This window comes from Orbicella faveolata, unplaced genomic scaffold (genome assembly GCF_042242905.1).
Source record: "Orbicella faveolata isolate gen_17 unplaced genomic scaffold, um_ofav_v1 contig_26, whole genome shotgun sequence".
Taxonomy (NCBI): domain Eukaryota; kingdom Metazoa; phylum Cnidaria; class Anthozoa; order Scleractinia; family Merulinidae; genus Orbicella; species Orbicella faveolata.
In genome coordinates, this window is record NW_028301554.1 from 12,630,001 (window position 1) to 12,644,541 (window position 14,541).

The following is a 14,541-nucleotide window of genomic DNA, read 5'->3' on the forward strand; positions in this document are numbered from 1 at the left end:
GATCCGATATACTTTCCTATACAGCCAGAGGCTAAATGTCTCGAACATCTGAACCAAAATGTACTGTTTTACATATCTATTGCTGAATTCAGCCAGCTTTGAAACTCAAAAGTTCTTCGCTTGGTTTGTAAAGGAAAAACATTTCGCAATGGAACCTGTTGTGTCTTTCTGTGTGATTATACAAAACTTTTGGGTGAGAACAGTTGCACATGATATCAGACGTTATCGTCAAATAGGACAATGTCTCGAGCTGTTGGCAGTTAGTAGTCTTAATATCAGTATCCATATTGTTGATATTCCCATCTGTTGTTATCTCAATTCTTGTTTCAAATACGAGTTTAGGGATAAATCAGGTGACGAATTGATGTACAAGTAAGTACCTTTGTCTGTAAACGTGGTGTGATCAAAAGCGGGACCGGTGAGTTCAGATGGGGTTTTCCCTAAGCCAGTGCTCCACTGAAATTCTGTACTGTTTTCACTTGTCAGACCACACAAGCCATTTTCAAAGTGGCAGTAACCTAGAAAATGATTATGTATTAAATCCATGATAATCTTTCCCCATCGTACCTGAGGCGTATTTTTACCAACACCTCAAATGTACACACACACACAATCTTAGAAACTCTGAGATAAATTGCTATGTCCCCAATCCAAGAACGGAATATGCAAAAGGTAGCCTGCACTATAGAGGATCTGTTCTTTGGAACAAGATTCCATCGGAAATCAGAAACCTATCTAGTTTAAAACTGTTTAAAATCTCACTGAATGGGAAAGATTATTTTTAGTGCACTGTAAATAAGAGAAAGTTTTATTACATAGGTTTTTACTATACCCTAGTTAATTAGTTCGGTGGTTAATGTAATGTAATGTTAGTTAATCCATTCTTGTAAATATAGTTAATTTATTCTTTGTAACTTTTTACACGACGCCTAGGAAGACCATTTTTATGATAAGATTTTCGTGTTTAAATAAAGATTGATTGAGACAAAACAATTCCTTTGCTAAAGTACCCTGTAATACGTTCGTTTCTCTGACTGCAAAACGTTTCAGTATCCAAGTAATTTCTAACCAACATGGTACAAAGCGTCCATAATCATATTCGTTCGAACGACAAGTTTTCATATGTATACGAGCTGTTCCTCGTCCCAGGCTGCTTGTGCTCTTGAAAATAATTCTATTCTTTACTTTTACTGTCATTTATCCTTCTCACAGTGACGACCGAGTTTCTACTAATTGTCGATAAAAGATCCTGGGCCATCTTATTTTTACTTTGGTTATATTTTTATAAGTTTGTATATTTTTTTCTAAGTTTGTAAAGCGCCATGGACTTAGGATATGTGTGCTATATGAATAAGATCATTATCATCATCATCATCATCATCATCATCTTGACTTCAACATTAGGACCTTGCCGACTTTCTCTCTTCTCTCCATCTTTCCCTTCCCCTGCAATTCCAACCTTATTTTCCGCCACACACGACATATCATTCTAACATACCTCTAAACGAATTGCACTGTGAGTTGCTATTGCTTTCCAGTTCGCAGGCCAGGTTGTTCAAGGGACAATTTGCCGGGCCTGTAAGATGAGATGTATAAATTAGATCTGGAACAACCACATTGCGCAATGAAACCATATCTAACTGTAATGAAAGAGCAGCTTATTCCGATAGGGTTTAATTTCAGTCAATCTGTTCTGCGATATACTCAGTATTTCCCCTTCATGTTTTACAATCGATTATTTGAGATTATTTCACTAAGCAGGACTGATCCGTCAAGGGACGAATTGTTATCACATACCACAATAAAAGTATTAGAAGCATTGAGCTCACCACAAACTGTTGGAAAGTGCGTGTGATCTGGACACCAGTTGTCACCCACTCTGCAGGTGGAGGACCATGGGATGCACGTTCCATCAGCACATTGAAACTCCGAACATGGCTTCTCTAAAAGGTTGAATCATATCATTTGATCTGAGAAAATTCACTTTCCTATTTTTTTTTTCGCGTCAATTCCGCTGTAAGGGTTATAGCTGGTTTTCACATGACGTCACTAAAATTCGAACTACAAAACTATTGATCTTCCTGAGATTTTACTTTAATGATGTATAAGAGCAGTTGAAAACTAATATTCATACACATTTTCGCTTCGAATGGGTTCTTGGTTTTGTGATACACTACGCTTGAAATTCTAAGCTTTTGCGTGACGCGGCATTTACATGACGGCTTAGAGATCTGTCATGATGGTTAAAAAAGTGACTATCTGAACAGTTCACGTCTTAGAAAAAGTATTATTTTAATGTTTTAGAGTACCTCGAGGGATAAATTCACGCTTTTGTAGCAAAACTCAGTGACAGATGTTTCTGTTGGTTTCCGGACGCCATGTTGGTGTCCATACGGATGGGCACGAGCATGGTGTCTCCATACAAATCTCTATAAGTTTGGGTAAAAAATTTCTCAGCGTATCTCGCATAAGAAAAATTGCTGTAACCAGAATTTTGGCGAGAGTCTTTGCATATTTACCTTACTTTCATTTCCCAGGTTTTGGACTTAATCTATTGACCTGTTTTGATTTTTATTTTGATCTATTTTGAATTGCGTGACACTGAAAACCAGCAATTGATAAATATACTCGAAGCGACAAGGACAACTGTCAAAGTTTTCGTAAGATTTTGCAAATTGTGATACATACAGCCGATAGGACTGGCAAAGACTCTTTCTTTTCAGAAAACAACAAATTTTTTGTTTGTTACTGACAAGGCACACTGAAAATTTTGCACTGTGACGTCAGTCCTCAGCTTGGCGCATCTTTGGTCAAAATTGAATAAAGTAAGACAGTTTAGTTTGGGACGCACTTCTACTCCTGTTATTTCTTTTCAGCTATCATCTGTTACATCAGTGCCGAATTAGCTTTCCTTACCACAATTTGTTTCGTCGGAACCTTCCGGACAATCCTTAACGCCGTCACATAACTTTGTTACGTCAACACAAGCTCCGCTGCTGCAATTGAACTCATCGGACAAGCATGCGCAATTCTGTTCGTCTGAGTTATCCAGGCACGCCATGTCTCCATCACATCGCAATGATGATGCAACACATTGTCCATTGTCACAGACAAATTCGTCACCGCTACATTGATAACCTGGTGGTTTGTTCAGAGAATGTTTGGAGAACGAAAAAAAAAAAAAAAACAAGGAAACGTTTCTACCGACACATAAAGAAACATAAAAGATCAATGTATTCATTGTTTGAGAATAACTATACTCCAAGCATGGTGATACTGATCGTACACAAGACTTTAGTTTATCTTTGTTGACCTGTTAAGTTTAGTCTACTTTCTTGTTTGGAGATTGATAATGAAATCCAATCTATAAAGTGTAAAAATGTGGGGTGTTTTTCTCAAATTTCGGAGAATGCTGGACGAGATAAATTAAAATGGAAACTTTCTATGCTTTTAACCAATACAATTATTGGCATAAAATCCACCAGTGAGTCCTGAACAAGATCCTACCGCAGAGTGAGAATGGAAATGACCCCATCGTAATCAAATTCAAACTTGCACCTAATTGCACCTTTGCACTGTGCATAACCGGATGTGTAGAAAATTGAAAAGTCCTTGATCTGTGGTGTGCTTACAAGTACGACAAGAACAACAATTTGATATCGTGCATTTTTTTGTATATTCTTGAGCATAATGTCTTACCTGGAGAAGAGAACACAGGGTACACTTCACAGTTGCTGGTAAAAATTTTCACGTCATCGATGCCAATGGCAAATTCATCAACACTGTTTGTAAAGCCTCTGAACACGATCTAAGGTTAACATACTTAATCAGCTAATTGCTAAACTCTGTCTATTTGGGTTGGTCTCTACAAACGCTTCTCAAACCATTTGTTTGTTTACTTAGTTTGTTACCTTTGAATCCTTTGTTTCCGTCCACGAAACTTGAGCCTTTGACCAAGTGTCTCCATGATAACCAAACAAGTTATAGATAAGAACTTCGCTTTCATCATGAACTGATTTCAGGCTCACGTTGAGACTGGAACCGGATTGACCTCGCATTGAATAGCGAAAGGTCAGACATAATCGCACAGAGTCCCCAGCCGAAATTAACGGAGTTTCAAGTTTGACAGTATACGGAGAGCCACCTGCATAAGCAAAATAGCCTGAAGAAAAAGAACGAAATTGTGAATTAAGTCTGCAAAGAGAGACACTTTGTGCACATCGAGGTATTGCATAAAATAAACGCTGGATCTGATAATCATAATATTCTGGTCATGGAAAATAAGTCGTACCAATGCGTTGTAGTTTCTTCAGAAATGATGGACGAAAACCACGCCTGCCACCCAATAGAGTCCTAATATTGGTGTTTTGGTCGAGATCATGTTGCGGTCATGATGGCCACAACAAACATTAACGCAATGTCTGGTTTTACGTTTTCGACTTTTTTTAAATAACCATCGCTTAAACAGAGACTTTTTGAAGGCGTAAATAAATGTCTATGCGAACATGTTGGTGAGATACTGAAATGTGAATTTATACCGTTGTGACCAGATAGTTTATTCCGACTGGAAAACTTCCACTTTCCTCCAGTATTCCATTTCGGACAAAGGCCTGATGCACTTTCAAAACTGCATTCCTCAACAAATGACTCTGAAAATGAAGAGTAAAACAATTTTGAAATCAGTACAATTTACTCGTTCACTCGCTCACTCATACATTCATTGACTCAGTAAAGTGACATCTCTCTATGGCGTTTCTCAGTGTCTAATTTTGCATGAGGACTAGTAGCTAAATTGAGTAGGATGGGGTAAACAAAGTTAAGTTTCAATCGAGTGAGTTTAGGTGTTAATCACAGATATTGAAACTGACTGATATAAATTGCCTTTACCGTTAACAGTAATGTATCCCAGGGGTCTTCTCGTCACGGTTGATTCGTTCATAAAAGACCAATGGACCTTTATAAAATGGAAAGAACATCAACGTCGTACCCATGGCTTTTCCCTTGAAGTTAATAAGGTTCATGGAATCACAAAAGACGCTTTAGGCCTTAACAATAATAATAATAATAATGATAATGATAATGATAATGATAATGATAATGATAATGATAATGATAATGATAATGATAATGATAATGATAATGATAATGATAATGATAATGATAATGATAATGATAATGATAATGATAATGATAATGATAATGATAATGATAATGATAATGATAATGATAATAATAAAAGTTACAAACCTGAAATTATGAGAGACGCGAGTATATTAATTACAACTTAGATCTTTAAGTCGTTGAGGCCACCTTCTGTATCACGTTGGTGCACTAGAGGGTAAAGGTGGTTAAAGGAAACAGATGGCAAAGCTTAAAAAACTTTGCACCAACCAGTTCATGATTAACTTTTCTTTACTAAGTAATACTTAAAAATAAAAAATCACAAAAGTATTCGTCTCACTACGTGACGGAAGCCGCGTGAAAATATTATGCCTCAATATTTTCAAAGGTTCAAGTTCCCTGCGAAACTTTTTGAAATGACCAAAGATATGTTTCCTCACTACAGTTGTTTCTATTTTGTACCAGCGACTTCTTTGCTCTTTAGATGTATTTTGTTTTATGATCTACAAGGATGCAAAACATCCGTGCAACAGGAATGTAGGATTAGGCACATTTTACCTCCTGTCGCCATGCCGGGCGACAGAACGTAAAAGACCCTTGTATAGAAACATGTTAGGCAAGTAACAATTAAAAGATCGACGTTTCACTAGTTTACCTCCATATTGTACCGTCCAGGTTGTACTGTTACAGGAATACTTATGTTGAATTGCTTTTTCACACAATTCGTCTCCAGAGAGTTGTCTATCATGTAATCATGTCCCATGACGTAAATCTTGAGTTGCATGGAACACTCAGGACACCACATACCAACACAGCACAACTTGTATGTTGCTTTGATAAAGAAAACAATAACAGTTCAGAAATGTTGTTTCGTCCGTTCCGCCGTACGCACATTTACACAGGGGCGCCTTTCAAACACCAAGAACAGACTTTAAGTCAGTCAAAACGGTCTCCAGTATTTTCCTGCGCTTCACTTTTTATAACTCGATAAGAACGCCCTTAGTATTAGCTCTGGGTGGCTCAAAACAGTTTCCAGCATTTCCCAACACTTTGATTCTGATGGGTCGTTTATAACTACTCTTTATCAATTGATGCTACAATCATGGTATCAAAAAAACTACTCAATCATTGGTAAACACGTTGTTATATTTTTCGTGACACAATAGGTTACCATAGCAACAGTATGACTCGCTAAAAACACCCTTAATTATAGGCTAAGCTTTAAGGGGTTATAATTCAAAAACCGCGCGGTGAAATTTTTTTTATATCATCACACTTTGATTAGCAAGATAGGACGCAACTTTTAGCAAAGTTTGAAAAAAAATCTGTACATGGGGTTCAGAACCAACTTAACGTTTTGAGAATTTAATAGGGCCAAAGTTTCATGGCCCATTGGTGACCGTATTAATGAGCTTCCACCGTATTTACACATGTCGCATTTCTTTCGCCGTGTATTTTAATTTCGTTTTTTTAATGCTCAGCCAAATTATTCTTTTTCTGATGGTTTTAAAATTGGTTTCCACACAAATCTTTTTTTTTTATTTTACTATCATAATGTCTTTGGCCTCTAATTTATCAGAATAGAAATGCTGTTATAAAGCCCAGTACAAAATATGTCTATGTGGAGCTCCCCTTCCAGGATTGTCTAATCTTATATATGAAAAACTATGATAGTGTACAGTCGTATAAGTGATGACGTTCTTGTACTAACCATTAATGTGTAAGGTCGAACCAAAGGTCACTGTTATGTCTTTAATGTCGTTCTGTATTTTGAAAGTTAATTTTCTTTCACCTGTTAAGAGAGAAAAAGGAAACAAACAAATATAAACAGTTATTAGAATACAGAAACTAACTAAAATGCTCACTGTATTCCCCCGTGTCAAGAAATAATTAATGCCCTAAAAGTTAATCGCAATAATTAATTCTTACATTGAATCGTGTCAGCTACCTGGAAGGATCCAAGTTGTACGGTTTCCAGCTAGAGGTCTTTCAAAAGACCGAGTGTTATGAGGAAGCCTCAAACCCACAGACAAGTGACCTCGCCGATACGCCTCTCGTGAGAAGCCCTCCAACAGATAGAGCGTACAGCTTCTAAGGTAGATTTTCTTCGATTTTTGGGCCGTTTTCCTTAAAGTTTAGTTAAAGGAAAAAACAACAAAATGTTTTATTAGAACAAAGTATTTCTTTGGTATTAAGCATCAATGAAGGTGATATAGCCGAGAGTAATATTCTTATCATCAAGTAAGCTATCACTTCTCGCGAATAATTCGATACCCGTAGACTAATAAGGTTGCGTGTTTCATTTTAGCTGACGACAACTATAACGCGAGCACGAATGAGTATGCTTAGCCGGGATTTCGTTCCAGCTTTTTATTTTTGAGGTTTCTTTGTTAATATTCGTCGTAACAAACTCTGGCGACAAGGGAAGCAAGAGGTTTTCAGTCAGCCACACAGCTTCTGAAGTCAATCATCCAGTAAACAGGTAATATGGTAACTGCACGTAACTAATCTCAGATGGAAAACATATATTATATATTTAAAGTTACTTAGCAAATGGTTCCTTACTCGTCCCACTTCAGACGTCCTGTTCTTGTTGGTAATTTTGTAGTAAGTTCTCCTTCCTGATCCATTTCACTTTCATCGTTCAGTATTGGTTCGTTTGCTTCGTTTATCCACAGTTCACATTCATCTTCACACGTCATAAAGAATGTGTACCAACCACTTACTGCAGGCTGTAACATCAAATACAATAGAATCAGTGGAATATAAATGACCTGCTCTTTTACATTAAGACTCTACGCAAAAGCAGGAAACTTTTTAGATCGTTTGTTTACAACAATACTTTATTTTTCCATTGTTTCCATAGAAACATCACATCTGAATGTTGAAAGGGAATTGTCCCAAGGAATTTGAGCCTGCGCGGGCTTCAGTTGAAAACTCAAAACTTTAAGAAAGAATTTATGGGCTTCTAAGCGTTTTTACTACCCAGAATTTTGCGATTTTTCCTTCAATATTATACCCAAAGGACCAAACATGTCACCGATTACTAAGATTTAGGCCGTCGATAAAACCAGGAACAGGGAACAGGGAACAGGGAACATCCCGGAACATCCCGGAACATCCTGAAACATCCCGGAACATCGAATAATTATAATAATTATAAGAAAAATGTTTAAAATTAAATTTTCAAAAATTAAATTAAACAAAAATAAACAGGTATCAGCTCGGAAAATTAAAAAAACAAACAAAACAACAAGATAAAAAAAATAAAGATAAAAAAAAAAGTAAAAATGACTGCAATGAGTGAAGCCTTGCAACTTAGAAGGCTAATCCATTCCGTCAGGTCGTTTGCTATCAGTTTAACCACGTGACTGTCCCTTATTCCCAGATTTCGTTCTGCATGGAAATCCAAGGTTGTGGCGTTCGAACTCTTTAATCAGACCGAGAAATATGAGTAGCCGAGTGTGATTTCTTTATTCAATTCATTACACTATTCAAAGATATGCGTATACACGACTTCTCATGAAGAAATAGTTTCTCCATGAGATAGAAATAGAAACTCTGCAGTATTGAGTTTCATGTCTAAACTAGTTCGCACTGCTCGAACTCTGATGACAATGTAAACAAATACATACACAAAATTTAAAAAACATTTGGCGACGCGCTGTATTGCAGGGTCGCTGGTCAAAACTTTATTGTCGCAAGAAATATTTATTACAAGTGTTGGCGATCTGAAATTGAATTCTAAATGTCGCCAACAGTTCAAATGCCTTTTCTGGGAGGAGTTTTGTCTAGTACAAGTCAATACCTAATTGATTAAAAATACTTTTACCGCAAGCTATAATCTATTCATCGCTAGTTCAACTTCACGTGCAGATTGTTATCTGACATTCGATCAAACTTAGTTTTCTATCGAGCCATTCAAACGCAAAAGTAGACCAAACATTTGAAGTACGCACGTGTACGCACTGCTCTATAAGTCTTTTATTACTGCTAGTTCATTAATAATAACTTGCTTGTTACTCGGGCTTCCGCAACTCCGCTATCCATCATCCAGATCGTCCATGTTTTTGTTGAAAAACAGAGTGCTGTAAAGCCACGTGACGCAATTGGCGGGAAAGAAGAGGAACCTGCACTCATTGTGGTCAGTTGAATGAATACGCAACGTTCCCTCCCCCTCCCCTACCGACTCCCCTATCCCCAAAAATATCTTTTCATATTTGGAGCTGATACCAGTTTATTTTGTTTATTTTGTTTTAGAATATTCAATTTTACATATTTTTCTCATAATCATTTTAATTATTTGATGTTCCGGGATGTTCCAGAATGTTCCGTGTTCCGGCTTTTATCGACGGCCTAAGATTTACAAGGTTAGTGTGTACCAACCATCCTACCATACCTGAATAAATGTAGACAACCGCTGTACATATGGAGTTGAATAATCTGGAGCGATGTCGAAAGCGTCTAGTATGGATAGCGTGTTTGCGGCTTCTCGAAAAACTGGATGGTACTTCAGAATAGGATCATCCTGAGTACTAATTCCCTTAAACCAGACTTCTCTGAGAACTCCTAAAGACTGTCTCAAAGTTTCTAAAAGACAGTAAAAAAAGTTCAAGTGGTTTGGATTAGACTCAAGTAACTTTATTAATCAAGTGTTGGTGACGATGATGGTGGCGCGCTGCAAAGCGAAATAGCTTACCTAGTGCGTAAACAGCTACTTCACACAACACCAGCGTATCGCCTTCTGTTGTCACGCTAACTGTCACGTAACGACCAGTGACTGGGGGAGTGCAGCGAAACACAAGAAAGGGTTTTCTTGGAGAAGGACTGGGCTCAATACACGGACGATTCGGAAGATTTCTTGTGTTTTCTGTCTTGATTTCGAAGTCAGCGTTAAGGCAACAATCAAGCCCGAGAAAAATGTGTACAGTGTGTATGTGATAATCTTTCGTTAAATCCACTTGAAACCATAGATTGGCTGCCTACAGGCCAAAACAAAACAAACAAACAAGATCAAAATGATGATCATGAAAATATTGAACACTATCTAAATGATATGAGAATAAATTGTATGCTGACCAACATGATTTGACGGGAAACACACACGCCTGCCGGGCATGTGCCCTACAAAGTTTTTCTGTGTAAAATCTTTTCTTAAACGCATCTTACAGAAGAAGACTTGGCAAGATGATAAATGTAGTACTATCGTATAAGACTTTTAACGGTTCCATCGTGACTGCAGATATTGTCATTACTCAAAAACGCTTGGAAACGTATGACGTCACAGCCATTTTATGCTCTTAATTATTTTAGGAATACCGACCAGTTGCACTGTTAATGTCCGGCCTCAAGTTTCCTCATGGGTCTGATGAGGATGAGATGAGATGATGAGATGATGATGCATTGTTAATGTTTAAGATTCGTCCTATTCGAACAGTTTTACAAGGTTAATATGTGTTTTTTTTTGTTTTTGTTTTCCACCTAATACATAAAATGGTGAAGTTACCGTATGGAAAGTTGTGCAAGTACTGAAGAGTCCATCTACTGAAAGCGACACGTGACCACGTGCGGCAGGTTCTGATTGGTTAATGGGCATGTGAAGAGCGACATTCCTTTCTGTGACTGAAAATGGAAAAGAAATGGAGTAGGCAAACAAAACAAATACCCGGTATGCCGGATAAAAAAACATTTCAAACTGGTAGCAAAACATCTTAATAGTCATTTGATAATTTTCTTTGAATTAAGTTCTTCCAACTTCCTAGCGAAGGCATACCTTAGTGACATTGTGGGCACTTGTTTGTTGGTCAGTGTTAAAATTCGTACAAACAAAATAACACATCCCAATTCCTAAGACAACGATAATTTTCTTTGTGTATTCAACAGTCTAGATATTATCTCAATGTCACAACTGTTGTATTTGTACCTAATGGTGGACCACAAACAACGCCGGAGTCCTCTAAATGGGCACAATCCTTCACTCCTAGATCCGCTCTTTGACAAAGAAATAGTGAACTCTCGTTCCCAATACATTTCACATCATCCAGCCATATCGGACCTGAACCACTCCCAAACGATTCACCCCCAGGGGCTGATGTAGCCCGGGGAAAGCCTAGCATATTACACACGACGTTTGCATTTTCAGTGCTCCAGTAATCATCGCATACCGTTCCCCAGACCCCATTAACGGACACTTCCACTCGGCCTTCATTCGATGACCTGCCATCCACCAATCGAACTTCAAAAGCTGAAAAAATAACGAACTCTAAATTAATAAAAACAATAAAAACGAATAACGGGCATATATTTTTACATGTTGTTAGGGTGACTGCTATTTTTCATTGAAACTCGCAATTAACGATCAAACAGTTCTGAAAACATCCTCACAAGTAATGTTTCCACAGATCACTCCAGCGTCTTCATGGTGCTGACACTGACTCGAAGCACCCAGTCCTTGGTGATAACAATCGAGGATTGATTTCTCATTTCCAGTACATTTAACTTCGTCTAACCAAATCGTCCCAGTTCCCGGACCAAAGCCCGAGTCTCCGGGGGCTGCGTGTGCTTGAGGAAGACCCAGCATGTGGCAAATGACTTTGGCGCTGTTTAAATCCCATTTATCGTCACAAACTGTTCCCCACATCCCATTCACTGCTATTTCAACTCTTCCTTGCCTGGATGTATTTCCTCCTGCAAGGCGAACCTCAACTGAAATACACACCGATGAGATAGTTTCACCAATGTACCTCAGTCTACAAGTTACAATCCTTTGTTATGTCAAAAAAAAAAAATTAAGTATCATTTTTTTACAGCATCAAAGAAATCTAACTCCGTTATTGTGTTTTACGGAATCAGGAATCAACCTAACATCCGGTAAAGCTCATAACCCATCGTAACTCTTTTCCGACCTTTTCATATCGAAGTGCACATGACGCCACTTAATTACATACACGATTAAGACCACACCTTGGAAAATTTCTCTCTGTGTGTAACCTTAGACAACAGAATTCATACATGATTAAACTTAATTAGTGTCACACAAGTGTATGAATTGTAATAATATGGGTTGGGTGGAGAACTTACTTTTGGCACAGTAAGTCAACCTCCCGGTCCAGACTCCTGATGCTAAGCACGTTCTTGTATCAGAACCAATACGAGTGTATCCTGGTGCGCATGTTAAGTTACAATGACTTCCAACTGAGTTTCCAGCAGAACATGTAATAGTACCATTTTGTAAGATTGGAATTACTGGACAAGTGGTTACTGTAAAACGACAATGAACTATCTCAAGTTTTCTGATTTTGAAAAAGTGACTATACCGTCGAGATCAGTTGCAAGAGAAGATTAATTACACTATGAACAAGAAATATTTCTGAGTTTTCTACTTTCAAAAATGAATATGTTGATGGACCAAGAGCTTTAAATCACGGGTTAATTCGACATGCAATCGTAATGATTCAATTAAGTACCCGGGACGTTAATTTACTTTTGTAACTACGGGGAGGGCGCTTTATACTAGGGACGATGCATGATGATATCTGAGTGTTAATATGCAAAAAAACAACAGATGCTTTAACTCAAGAACTGTAACAATAGGTGCTCTGATATTCACAATGTTCAATATTACGCTCACATGAGAAGGAACACTATATTGGGGCACTTATTCCGTGTGAATGTCGAACCACTTGTATCAATGAGCGAACACTCGATGCCAGCACCTAAAATAAATGTCTCTCTAATGGTAACTGTCAAGTAGCTGATTGAAATCACGTGATCACCATAACATACCATTACACTTATCAGACACGGACACGTCATCCAAGGAAATATCTCCCTGGGTACCAGTTCCAATTATGCCCTCAAACGTGAGCTGAAAAATACATTGTACTGTTAAAATTCCCTTAACAGCAACTGAGCAACAATGGCAAAATGGATTTCGGGAGACGCGATGTAAATGGAGCCGTGATATTAGTGCAAAAAAACCTATCTACATATTGCCCAAAAGTTGCATTACAGTCAGTACAGTTCTAAAAACACAGTATAAGCACACTTATAAACAGATTGCAAATTAAGGTACAGAGCCCATGCACATGCATGGGCTCTGTACCTTAGTGCAAAAACACCTAACAATTTTTATAAAAATTTACCAAAACGGCCCTCAAATTTAACTAACTCGAAACCGGATAGAGTTTCTTGATTCTCAGAGGTCGACGGCACAAACGGACTGATGTAGCGCTGAACCTTGTGTTTGTTTTTCGCTTTTGGCAGACTTTTGTCCCCTTCTTGGTGTAGAAGACATTGGGTACACGTCACAAACGAGCACCGCCTCACAAACCTGTTGTTGTTATTTTTTCCTCGTTCTTTTATCTTTTTGTTACGTATTGGCTTACGTCAGCTGTGTCTTCTACATCAAATAAGAGCCACAGTTTTGACCCGCCTAATTTAACACATGTAGTTTGGAGAAAATACGGCGAAAATGGACTTGTTTACGATATCATCTTTACCTGACTGTTTGATCCATTCACTAGCACTTGTGCTTGTGTCCAATCAGATCCCTGTTCTCCCGTTATTTCGAAGACAACGTTGCTGTCAACAGACAACCGAAGCTTGCCTATGGCCGCTCCGTGCATGTGATAAAAGAACGAGAGACAAAAGGTAGCAGAAAAAAGTGGAGAAACTAACTGAGCTCGGTCGCCAATTTTTCTGGGATAGTCGGCCTCAGTGTAAACGTACTTCCCTGTTAAAAGCAATTTTTAAAACATTATTCTTATATATTTCTTCTATCAATGACTCTTGAAACGGGAAATTCATTTACCATAGTACATGCGATACAATGCAAAATATCGAGAATTATAATGCATCAGGAGCCATAATCGGGGACGGAGACCGTAAGTCTTGGGATCCGCGCGCACCTATGATATGGGACAATTCTTCTATTTTTAGAACAAATTGCGCCATCTTGACGTCATATATCCGCGCGGATCCACGCACATGTCAGGGGCTCTCGCGTGGATGTTGTCACGTTGCGTGATCAAATGGTGAGAGTTGAGAGATTATCTTGCGTATTTTTCACAGTGATGGCAGGGAATGAGGTAGGGTATACGAACCAGGGCGCTTATATCCAGTTTTATGCTCTGAGCTAACTGAAAAGGTGGGGTTTTCAGGGTCGAAAACAAGACTTCAATCTCGCGCTGGGAATGAATAATAAGATCTGCTCGCGCTAGTTGTAAGCATACGTTTGTAAGCATGTGTTTGTTCTGACTTAGAATGTTGCAAGAAAACTCTCTCCTCTGGTATCGAGTTAATTTGTGAGTTTCTCAGACAATGGTTAATCATAACCAAAACCTGTTTTGATGGTTTCTTATTGTTTCTGCTTATTTGGTGAGTTTGCAAAAGTTTTTGAAAGGAAAGTCTGACGCGTAC

General features: G+C 38.1%; 2 protein-coding genes across 2 annotated transcripts in view; both read right to left on the minus strand.

Moving 5' to 3' along the window:
• LOC110063339 (uncharacterized) overlaps positions 1–12,827 on the minus strand; it is a 36,648-nt gene extending 23,821 nt beyond the window's left edge. Inside the window, exons 1-18 of the mRNA XM_020770313.2 lie at positions 12,202–12,827; positions 11,506–11,826; positions 11,045–11,365; positions 10,628–10,743; positions 9,821–10,103; positions 9,521–9,711; positions 7,687–7,853; positions 7,070–7,248; positions 6,833–6,913; positions 5,777–5,952; positions 4,888–4,954; positions 4,539–4,649; positions 3,912–4,162; positions 3,700–3,808; positions 2,917–3,138; positions 1,830–1,943; positions 1,499–1,576; positions 381–518 (exon numbers count right to left, since the gene is read on the minus strand). Coding sequence (XP_020625972.2) covers positions 381–518; positions 1,499–1,576; positions 1,830–1,943; positions 2,917–3,138; positions 3,700–3,808; positions 3,912–4,162; positions 4,539–4,649; positions 4,888–4,954; positions 5,777–5,952; positions 6,833–6,913; positions 7,070–7,248; positions 7,687–7,853; positions 9,521–9,711; positions 9,821–10,103; positions 10,628–10,743; positions 11,045–11,365; positions 11,506–11,761 — 2,860 coding nt within the window. The 5' untranslated portion in view covers positions 11,762–11,826; positions 12,202–12,827. The remainder of the gene's footprint in view (positions 1–380; positions 519–1,498; positions 1,577–1,829; positions 1,944–2,916; positions 3,139–3,699; positions 3,809–3,911; positions 4,163–4,538; positions 4,650–4,887; positions 4,955–5,776; positions 5,953–6,832; positions 6,914–7,069; positions 7,249–7,686; positions 7,854–9,520; positions 9,712–9,820; positions 10,104–10,627; positions 10,744–11,044; positions 11,366–11,505; positions 11,827–12,201) is intronic.
• A 65-nt stretch (positions 12,828–12,892) lies between these two features.
• LOC149108197 (MAM and fibronectin type III domain-containing protein 1-like) lies at positions 12,893–13,854 on the minus strand. Its single transcript, XM_089295257.1, has 2 exons — positions 13,623–13,854; positions 12,893–12,988 (listed from the first exon to the last, which is right to left on the minus strand). Exons 1-2 carry the CDS (start codon positions 13,746–13,748, stop codon positions 12,893–12,895), a joined length of 222 nt encoding a protein of 73 aa, XP_089151383.1. The 5' UTR covers positions 13,749–13,854.
• Between the last annotated feature and the right edge of the window lie 687 nt (positions 13,855–14,541).